Genomic DNA, 11181 nt, shown 5'->3' on the forward strand with positions numbered 1-11181 from the left:
TGAACCGCTGATGTACAGTGCCCTACTCTCAGACACACTTGGATCTATTAATGAACTCTGTAATTACATAAGCACAAAGTTCACGTTTTAAATGTCAAACCTCAAGCAGGCAGAGATTTTTCAAATCAAAGCATCACCAAAACCAAAGCAGGGATCTAAGAAAAAGTGTGATTGATCCAAAATCATTATCATCTTGCTAAAATATGTAAGAAAGAAGAAAAAAATTGGTATCAATAAAATAGTGACTTTTTAGGCAACTTTCAAATACTGTAAAACTAATACTAGAAAACTCAAACACTTGGTCATCAGGCTGTTGCTTCGGTAGGGTTTTAGCTTTCCATTTATTGACATGAAACCTCTATGCCAGTTTCAGTTTGTCCCTGATCACTTCTCCAGATATGTAATGACCACAGAAGTTGTTTTAAGATCTATGTTTTATAAAATTGCAGGTACTTGGAAATATGATGCACTGAACCATATCACTATTACTTTTCTAACCAAAATCATGCTCATTAAAACAGCTTAATTCCCAAATACTTTTTCCAGTGATCGCGCTAAATTACAACAGCAAATTTTAAGATGGAATTTTCTAGTCCAATGAGCCTAGTACACAAAGCAATATTTGAAAATGTAATTTAAATGTTTCAATGAAAGACACTGACGGCTTCTTCCAACTGGTTCCTATTAGGCTTCAGATTCATGAATTACAACACATACATACTTAGCACATGCATTTTTGAGAACCTGCTGTGCAGCACCATAAGAGCAATACCGCAGGCCATTGTTGAAAGAGATAGTTTTACGGGGTTTTTTGTTTCTTAACGTCATTTCTGCTACAGTTACGGGAAATATTTTAGTTCCAGACTGCCCAATAGAAGCCTGTCTGGAAGAAATGTTGGAACAGAAGCATACATTAGAACAACATTTTAAGCTTAAAATATAGCTCTAGATTTTTTATATGTTTATACTACTCTTTTGCTACCAGTATCAAGTGACATTATGAACCTTCTGTGGCATACTAAAAAATATTGTATGATATAAACAAAGAGTCTTTTAAAAGCCTCTCAAAAGGTGGATAAATGGGAAAAAAACCCTCTAAGAAGGGGGAAGCAGACAAATAGAGAACAGTGAGCAGCTCTGCATACACAGATGGCTCATTCTTCTGACACACTATACAGGTGAGGGTATACAGGAAAAACTTTGGTTAGTGAAAATTGCCAGAAATTTAACAGAATTTTTCTATGCTCTGTCTTCACATCCCTCCCCATAAATTCAAAGCACTCAGAAGTAGCAGTAGTACTCCTAAGAATATAACTCAAACCAAATGTTTGAGCAAGGCAGACTCTGTTATAAAATCTCACACAACCAACATCCTTTAACTGAATAGGTACCACTGTGCCTGGACATGCACGAGAGCTAATCCGTAAGGAACGCCACTTGTACAACGTACTACCCCGGGCTTTGGACACCTCTATCTAGGCCACAAAGTCCAATGACAATCAGTAACCACCCACAGCCCCACTTCATTGGCAGCTCTTCAGAGATGACTCTCTGCTCTAGCTTCGTAGGGAAAATTTTTCTTACAAAAACTTTCAGTCCTTACAGGCTGTCAGGACAGGGCTGTATCAGAATTTAAACAACATTAAAACGTGTTAAAATCTTCTCCTCCTTGAAATCCAAAAGAATGTCTTGAAGATACTAGCAGATATCTTCACTATGCTTCTACAGTAACACAGCATATTTACTGAAGCCTTACTAATCCTGATCTGAAAAAAACAATACAGTAACAGGCAAGCGCAGGTAAGTTTTGCATCGATCTAGGTAAAAATCATATCTGTTGTTGAACCTAAGAGATAATGTAAACCTTAGTTTTACACAGTAAACTGGATCTAGAAATGAATTATTACGCAGAGCATATACTTTACGCATCTGTGCGAAGAAAAAAATACTGTTAACAATATCAAGCTACTTCCATGAAACAATGTATTATGATAATAATTCAAAGATCTTTATTTAGGAGTCCATGCTCCTTTAAATAGTCACATACTTCCAGAGTGCAAAGCTCATGTAACCTAATCTATGTTTTCCTCAAATCCCCACAAGTCCATTTACTTAACAACACCACACTCCTGGATGGCTGCCTGGCGTACCAAACCTGTCCCGTCGTGCATATTTTTATACATGTTACTAAATTAGGAAAGCAGAGTGGACTAAGGTTATGCCAACTCTAAAAAAGAACAGGGTTTGCATCAGATTTTGCCTTTGCTTTTAAAGTCACAATCATAATTTAAAAAATCTTTGAATTTTACTAAATATGAAAGCGATCTCCCCTAATCAGAGACAGAAAAAAAAGCAGAAGGGAAATATAGGAGGGGGGCAAAAAAGCAGCCAAATTTACTTCCCCTCCACCCTATTTCAAAGGCTCTAAATCAAAATTTGGAAAACAAATTAAAATATGTGGTCCTAACCCATTTTTTAAATGCCAGAGTCTAGAATAAGAATAGAATTATTGGCATGCTGTACCCATGATCAGTGGAAATCTACTGTGAAAAGGAGTTAGGTAAGAAGCTGCGTTTATATGCCTTTAATTAAGATCTACTGAAATACCTTATGTTGAGCTCTATTCAGAATTAATAAGCCGGGTATTCAAGAAGTCTTTACCAGCGAAATACTGGTATGAATAGTAAATACAGATATTGTACTTCATAGCAACTTAAAAAAAAGTGAGAGAAATGAATATGCAGTTTTCATGTCTCAAAGTTTCTCTTGCCCCTAATTAGCAAAGCAAATGCCTAAGCAAAAGAGACTTAGCAATATTCAATTAACATTCAGAGGGTTACTTTATAAGTAGACAAAGTAGCAATCAACAATTACAGTTGGATTTATAATTTTAATAATGACTGAACTCCTCTTATCACTGCTACTGAAGTTACCCATGCAAGAGAAAATAACCCAGCATTTAATCTGCATTTTTCCAGAATTCATCTTCATGAACTCTTCCAGCCTTCTGGAAGCACAAGTTGTTTCAGTTATGAAACCTCACCGATCTTACCGGTATTAACTTCCAATTAACTTAGAGGGTTATTAATTATGGAGAGATAATTATTAATTTCCTAATAACGGGTGGAAAGACTCAATCCTCCCCAACATTAAATAAGAACAACCTCAAAAAGGTGTGGTCTCAACACATGGAATGGGAACACCCAAGTTCTATTTCTGGCTAACACTGACTTCTCCTGTGGCCTGGAGCAAATCACTTCTGTTAAAAACACTTTTTTCCATTCTGTAAAATGAGGATAACACTCCCTTATCAGCTTCACAGGATCTTTCTCAAACGCTTTGAAGACTAAGTTTTATAAGCCTACAAACGTTTTTTAATGAGGCTTACACTGACTGTATTTCTAAAACATTTTGCCTTAGAAAGGAGAAGAATTTGAACTGAAATTAAATTGAGTGTACACACTGTTCCCCTCCCCTAAATACTGTTGCTGTTCGCACTTTAAATCCACCAAAGGCACATGAATAATTTATCCTTTGGATTCTACCTCAGTGAAGCAAAATGGCAACCAGTGGACGCAGAAGTCTCAAGAGACAACACGGAGCTGCAGTTTGAAACGGAAGCCATGCGGTTCCTCATATGGGGAAGAAATGGCATTGGCTACACCTGCCTTGCACTCCTGCAGAGATCTATGTCCACTCAGCAACAGCAGCTTTACAGATTAAAGAAACAGCACTGCACAGTTTACATGAAGTTTGGTATTATTTGTCTACATTTTTTTTTTTGGCCTGATCAATGAGCTCAACTCTTGCATTTAAAACTCCCTGACAACAGACACAAAGAAAAACTTGGTTTAGCCCATGTAAAGACAACTGCTATTTTCTCCCCCCTTTTTAAAAGGAACTTTGCCAAAAGATGGGCTGGGATCATAAACCATACCCTATTCTTTGTTTAATTACTTAGCTTTTGCTCTTGACTTGGCAAAACATTAAGCTTTTCATTTTAGTAAATCTATAATTAACTCCAGCATGTGCTGAGTAAACAAAACCTCACTTTTAATTAAATCTTAGAACAAGATGCTGCAACTTGCCATTTCTAAGGAGAAACATCTCCCATCCATATGTACAATAAAAAAGTCTAATCCTTGTCAAATACAAACCTGAAGTCCAGCTTTGAGTATAACCCACCCTCTTATATGTCAGCTGTTGTCCAAACATGTACAGACTAACTACAAGACCAAAATGCAATCCTGAGGAGCCATCGGTTCACAAAAGCTTTCAACGTTCAAGGCAAATCAAATCTAAATGGTATCACAGCAAAACTGAGAGATAAGCTTGGCTTTGGGACTCCTGAAGAATTAATTTCTCCAGTACACCTCACTGGATTTTTGTGTGTTTGCAAATGATGCAATAGTTCCTACAGAAAGAGAAAATAATTTCTCAAGAATTAAAGGAGTTAACTATCATACGGATTACAAACACCAGAAACAAAGGGGAACTATCTAATCAGTCATTTCTAAGTGACAAGTTTCAGAAAATTTACTTCTCACATACACATAGGACTAACTCTACCAATCTAAATTGAGACCTCAATTCTCTGAATAAAGAGGAATCTCTAAAACAAAATAAAATTAAGCTTCTGTGAAAATGTAATCTCAACTCTTAAGTCAAGCTTAAACATGAACTAATGTATTTATATGAAGTAATAACCATCTTCTGTTTACGCTGCAATGCTAAGATTGGGGTTTTTTTTCAGAAGAAATCTCTGGCATTGCATATTTCCAAACAGCCCTCAAGAATTTGGATTATTTAAGTGCAAGAGTTAGATAGTAGAAAAACTTTACAAAACTTTACTTTACGTCCAAGATTTACACATACCAGAGTCAATGAAAAGAATCAAGAAACAGTTAAAGACAGAAGCTACAAGATACACAGTTTGGAGAAAAAAAATGCTGTGCATTTCAATGAAAAAAGTGCTCAAGAGAACTTTGTATTACCACATCTCATCTTCTCACTCATCTGCAACTCTCTTAATCAGCTCTCCCCTCAAAGACAGAGTCTCTCAGTGATTTTGATTACCACAGAATCTAGCTACTGATGACTCTGCATTAGGCAGAAGCTGGTCCCCTTATAAACCTTATCCAAACTATATCCAAAACTTGACTTCAAGAGAATTTCACAAAGCTTTTTCTTCCAGCTATACTATATTTCAATTTCAACACGCTTATTCTGGACAAGCTTTTCCCCTTACTTGTCATCAGCTTTAGCTTAGTCATCTTTCAGCAATTCTCACAACAACTTAAATAAGGACATGTGATGGAAGTCCCATTGTTTCAATGCTAGTGCCCAATTAAACAAAGTGCTGTGCAGCCAACGGTGTTCTCACCCACGGGTGACACTGCAGCATTTGTTAAGCACAAAGGTGAGATTATTATTTACACTACAAGAGTGCCACAGGATAGAAAGCGCTTTCTAATCTCCAAGGAACACAATTTCCATGCCTCACCCAATGCCCTTTCCCCATCCCTCAGCAGTTCATATCGCCTCATTTCTTCAGGAAACTAAGCCTTATGTGTTCAGGCTGTTTGCAAGTATTTTCACCATTCTCCTCCATCTCCTCCCTTAAAATAACTTTACTGTTACTAGTTTTACCAGATTTCCATATTTACTATATTTTCTATATTTACTAGATTTCTATAAGGCAAATCTTAAACACTAAAAATTTGTATTAAGAACACAATTGTGGAACAAAACCATTAAAATGGATAATGAATCAACATATGCTATTAACTGCACTGTTTCTTTCAGTTCTTAGTCACAGTTACGAAAATTATTACGAAACTGAAAAATGCCAATAGAAGAGTGTGGATGTTTGGACATGTAATGGCAAATATTTACCATCCAAATGCTCTGCGGTTGTAATGAAGAGATTTCCCAGCACTCGATTAAGGATATTACCCCTCCTAGGTACCCACGTAGTTTCAGAAAAGAAAAAAAAACCCAAAAAACCACCTGAGGGTACTTATCACATCAGACAGGGATGCCAGGAATGACAGGGTAACAACTCCAAAGTAAGCTTTTTATGTGATGACATCATCAGGCTGCCAGTTGGCCTATCTGGTTATAGAATACTGATCAGCCTTTCTGAGCTGGATTCCCTGCTGTGATAAACAGTTCACTGCCACTCGTGTGCTATGCGCAGGACGTCTGGAAGAAAACGGTCACTAATTTTGAAAAGTTACTTCCATAAATGACCATCACCTATACCTGAAAGCTGGTTTTTTAATGTGGATCTTTAAGTTTTGCACAAGCTGCACTAGCATTCACCATTTTACAAAAAAACCTCTGAAGACACTCTTGGAAGCTCTCCTCAGGAAGTGTAATGTTTAGGAAATACTCAACGCAGCAGATTAACTCTCCAGTAGGCAAACTCTCCAGTCTAAGTGAAAGACTAATCTTGCTCAGACCGGTAACACTCAAGCTGCATGACATCCAGTCGTGCTGATAGCAACAGCACCTGAACAGACAGGGTTAGAAATGATAGCAGTAACAGCCGACGTGTAACCCAATGTCCCCCTACTAGCAAAACCAGGCCAGACACCACTGGATTCTCCCAGTCAGAACCAGGCAAGAGTAGGATTATTTCTAAGCATGCAAAATCGTCATGCGCACAAAACTAAACACACTTGGGGACAATGCTCAGTACCAAATTTTGTCAGCTTGAGGAGAAATTAAACACAGCGTGCCTGTGCAGCGGATAGCAGTTCCTAATCGAATGTGGTAGACTCAAAATCAACTCTTCAGTAATGTAAATGATCCTTTTGAAAGTCTTTTTTGGAACCTTTTTAAGTTAATGTGTGAAGTTTTGTAGAAAATGTGTCACTTTTTCTTTGAACAAGTCTTTTTCATGGTACAGCACCGTAAGGTAAATTATCTTTGAGGAACATAAAGCACACTCAAGTCACTCCTTCCTTTTGAATGTAGGACATCTGAAAATTGATGGAAATTTTATTGGCCTTGGGTCATAACGTTTAACAGGTTTATCTAATTTCATTCCAGAGCATTTACATAGTCCTATAAATTTTTTTCTTTCTAATCATAACCATCCTTTGACTTGTTCTTATTAGGCCTAAAAAAATACAAGGAAAGGACATTGATTTCTGCACCCAAAACATCAAGGAGAAATTGCAACGTGTTTCTTGAGAATAAGCAGCGTGAACTTACAAACACATGAAGGTCACATTGAGAGGTTAGTTAAAATTAGAGCCAAAAGTCGATCCTATTAGACTCAGTTAGACCTGGTTTGTTTTTTTTTTTTTAAATACTGGCCTTAGGTTTTTATCATCTCTGCAGATCTGAAAATGCATATATATGTCAGAGAAAGATAAAAAATAAAATTAAAGAATATTTTAAAACTACCATCATCTTATCTGGAAAGATATGATGGCAATGGAAGAAAAATAATCAGTTATGTCTGCTTATCAAAGTATTAAGGAGGACAAAAAAATTTGAAATCTGCCTATGGCCAACTTTTTCTGACTTTGTGCCACATTTACTTTGAATAAATTTTGCTTTTTTCTTATAAACTAGCAAGACAAACGTTTGTTATTTTCTGTCATAGTGAGGTAGAACTGCCAGAGGCAAACCTACTAGACATGTGTCTTTTTAGAAAATACAAGAATGGGGCTGTTGGGAGAGGAAAAAAAAAAAACCAGAAGGACTGGAATCGTTTGTATTCTGGAAAATTGGAATCAACATAATTTTATCATAATGACAGTTGTCACTGGCATTTTGTGTCTTCTCAAAGAAGTTCAATATTTTCTTGATACAATGGTGAAGACTTTAAAACAGATACATTTTTTTCTCACTTCAGAAGCATTTTTCAAGTCTTTACCTCAAGTACACAGAGCCTGGCTTTTTTCTAACTGCAGAGTGTATTTAGTACAGCACACACAACAGCGATCCCTGCCCAGTCTTTACATACAAGTTGTACTGTGCTTCAACTGTAAAACACCAGTAAACCTAAAGCAGAGCGCTATGCAAATTGAGTTTGAATGGAATTCGTCATTGCTGTAATCCCTCACGCCACTGAACTTACCTGCAGGTAAATATTTCAGCTGGTTGTTAGCCAAGCGAAGATGACGTAAAGATCTCAGGCGGCCAATCTCTGGACACACAATTTCAAGGGCATTATCACTTAGGTCCAGAAACTGCAGTTTAACGAGGGAGCCAATGGCTTGTGAGAGAACAGATTAAAACATGAATGTGACCCAACAGTAACATTAAAATCTTAATAGGACTGTGAGAGGATAAAAAGCCACAGTACCTAACATCTGCATCTGAGCACATTTTGACATATTAAAGCTGGTCTCACAACTGAATGACATGATTGGTGGACAAGCTAATCTACCTTGCAAACTACTGCTGGCAGTGAGACAGGGAGGGCAGAATAAAGTGATGTACAGAACACGCCCATTTCTAGCCTCTCCTCAGACAATTGTGCTCTGAAATCACTTTTTCCATTCCTTTGCTTTGAGTCTATCAATTTATTTTTTCAGGAAGAGTTTAAAGTAATTTCCTGAACTTGGGCACGTAACTCTACAGTTAAGACAAGGAAAAGAAACTAGTATAAGTTCTTGACACTTCAGGTTTCAAATCTGTCATGATCTAAACCAGCAGAGTATCCTGTGTGAAAACTGGCTGAAAGCAGCAAACACTCTGGATTTTCGTTTCTGTAGATGAGTGCCATGTGGCCTTTTCACTTTCTGCAATTAGAACTGAAGCAAACAGCATTTAGGGGCATTTCAAAATTCATTAAAAGATTTTAACATAGTATAAACAAGGATATTATCGACTAAGAGCTACACTGGTATATTTCGTATTAAAATCTTTAATGTTTTATGGGGAAATAAAGGGAAAACAGGCCTCTTCAAAGACGAAAAATGAATATTTTATGATTCCTGCCACTTATTGCGAGCTGGTAGATTACTTACCTTCAGGTACAACAACTATGTTATTTGAATGAAGGTACCTGGGGGGAGGAGAAAAAAAGCAGAGGATACCACCTGTTACCCTTGAGGACTTCTGCTACATAATCAGTTTGCAAAATATCCAATTTCAGACTGAAAGAGCACCCTCAAAGCCATTCCTCTCTATGACCACAAAAGCTGTGGAAACTGTATAAACTGGCAATGGATAGATGCTTCAGTTTCACTAGGCTATCGAACGTTTAACATAAGAGTATGACATGCAATTCTTGAAACAAAACATTCACAGTTACAATAATAACAAGCTTTAGCTTTGAGTCATAAGAGGAAAACAAAACAGCAAAAGAATAAAGCAGATAGAATAACCAGGATGAACTGTATTTGATCACTAGGTTATTCCACACTAAATGCTGGACAGGAAAGCCCAAACCCACACAATTTACACAATTACAAACATTTTCCCCTGCACAAACACTCTTACACCTTCACTGACCAAAGAAACAAGCACATGATCTACTCGCTGCAAGGGGGTTTTTTTTTTGTTGTTTTTTTGGGTTGTTGTTTTTTTTCAAACTTAAGAGTATATTTTGCAAAAGGAAAACCCAATTTCACACATGGTCATATAGGTAGTTACTGAGGGTGGCCAAATCTCTCACTAAGAATATTCAGCACCCTCTGCTGTAGCACTTCTGGTAGTACTACTAGTAACATAAAAACCGTTCTTAGATTTATCACACATTTCAGTTTTCTATCAACATCGCTGCAATGGCTCTTGTAGAGAACAGCAGTAACATTTTCAAATATTGCTGTGTAATTGTAAAGGAATACTGAGGACTCAATGCCCAACTGCTTAGGCACACATGGAAATTATTTGCACAGCGTATTTGTTTTCATTCTATTCAAACAGCATTTCCTAAAGTAGGATCCTGTTTTTTCAGGAAGATAGAGGCAGAACAAGCAAAAAGACATGAACATTTCAACTGCATGGAGCATGTGGGCCTTCTCTTTTCCTTTAAAAAAATCACAGACATTTAAAGTTTACTAAAAAAGCAACAAACATAAGAATAGCAACTATGTTTGTAGAAATCCTTAGATAGAGCCTTAGGATAAGAATTTTCCTCATTTCAGCTGCAGCTCCTGAAAATCCTTGTGAACTACGGAAAAATATTTTATGAGGTTCTACACCTAGTAACCCACCCTGAGGGACACGATACACAAGGAAACACAGGCAACAGTGAAGTGTTTGAAAACAGAAAGCAAAATCACTGAGGATGTAACTGACAAGAAAAAAAAAATCAGCTAAGAAAAAAATCAGTTGTCTTTCAAAATTTAAAGCTACTGTACAAAATTATTCTTTAATTTACATCTTTATTTTGTGGTCTCTTCTCCATCAACAAAAGATCTCTTGTTGTCTGATCAAAAATTGACTTTTACTGCTAGACTTGTACACAAACCACAGGCCCAGAGCACGTATCTCTAGACCACCCGAACGTGTGGGATAATGGAGGTACAACTAAGCTTGCTGAACCCCAAATAATTAGGTTTCACTCCCACAATTCAGTGTTTGTAAAAATTATTTCAAGCTGTAATTTATACAGGTTTTCCTAGAGGCACCATCAGATAACATGGGAGATTTCTTGATGCCCCATGGCAAGTCATTAAATACTAAGGTATCAAATACAAAAATATTTATTTTACTACTTCAGAGCATAAACATACTCTCAAGTCTCAGGCATGATGAGACAGGAGTGTCTCATATGCAAGTTGGAGACTGCAGTGACCTACAAAACGGTTCAATTATATTGCTCGCGTGTACCAGAGGGGTGTGGTTTCAAGGGCCAAATTAAGATGACAAGATCAGACAGCTGAATGCATTAGACTACTCAGACCTACACCTCCTCCTGTTTGGAGCTTTCCATTAAACAAACCGAATCAATGGCCCATCAGTTACTCAACTGAAAGCAAGCCAAATGAGTTAAAAGGGGAAGAGGGGATGTGCCTTTTACCCCCCACTGCCAATTCTACCATACAAAGAAATCATAACCTTACAAGAAAAGGGGAGGGAAGAGAACATTGACTCAAGGGCTTATGGTTTAAAATTAATGGCCAAAATACCACAGTGACATCCATTCTTTGGGCAAGATTGGATAAACTACTCTGCCTACAGCCATCATCACTGAATAGTTACTATCCCTCC

General features: G+C 37.2%; 1 protein-coding gene across 1 annotated transcript in view; it reads right to left on the minus strand.

Moving 5' to 3' along the window:
• LRRC28 (leucine rich repeat containing 28) overlaps window positions 1-11181 on the minus strand; it is a 45937-nt gene that overhangs the window by 29940 nt on the left and 4816 nt on the right. The window contains exons 3-4 of the mRNA XM_010135160.1: window positions 8991-9028; window positions 8096-8233 (exon numbers count right to left, since the gene is read on the minus strand). Of these exons, the coding sequence (XP_010133462.1) occupies window positions 8096-8233; window positions 8991-9028 (176 nt within the window). The remainder of the gene's footprint in view (window positions 1-8095; window positions 8234-8990; window positions 9029-11181) is intronic.

This window comes from Buceros rhinoceros, unplaced genomic scaffold (assembly GCF_000710305.1).
Source record: "Buceros rhinoceros silvestris isolate BGI_N320 unplaced genomic scaffold, ASM71030v1 scaffold22564, whole genome shotgun sequence".
NCBI lineage: Eukaryota > Metazoa > Chordata > Aves > Bucerotiformes > Bucerotidae > Buceros > Buceros rhinoceros.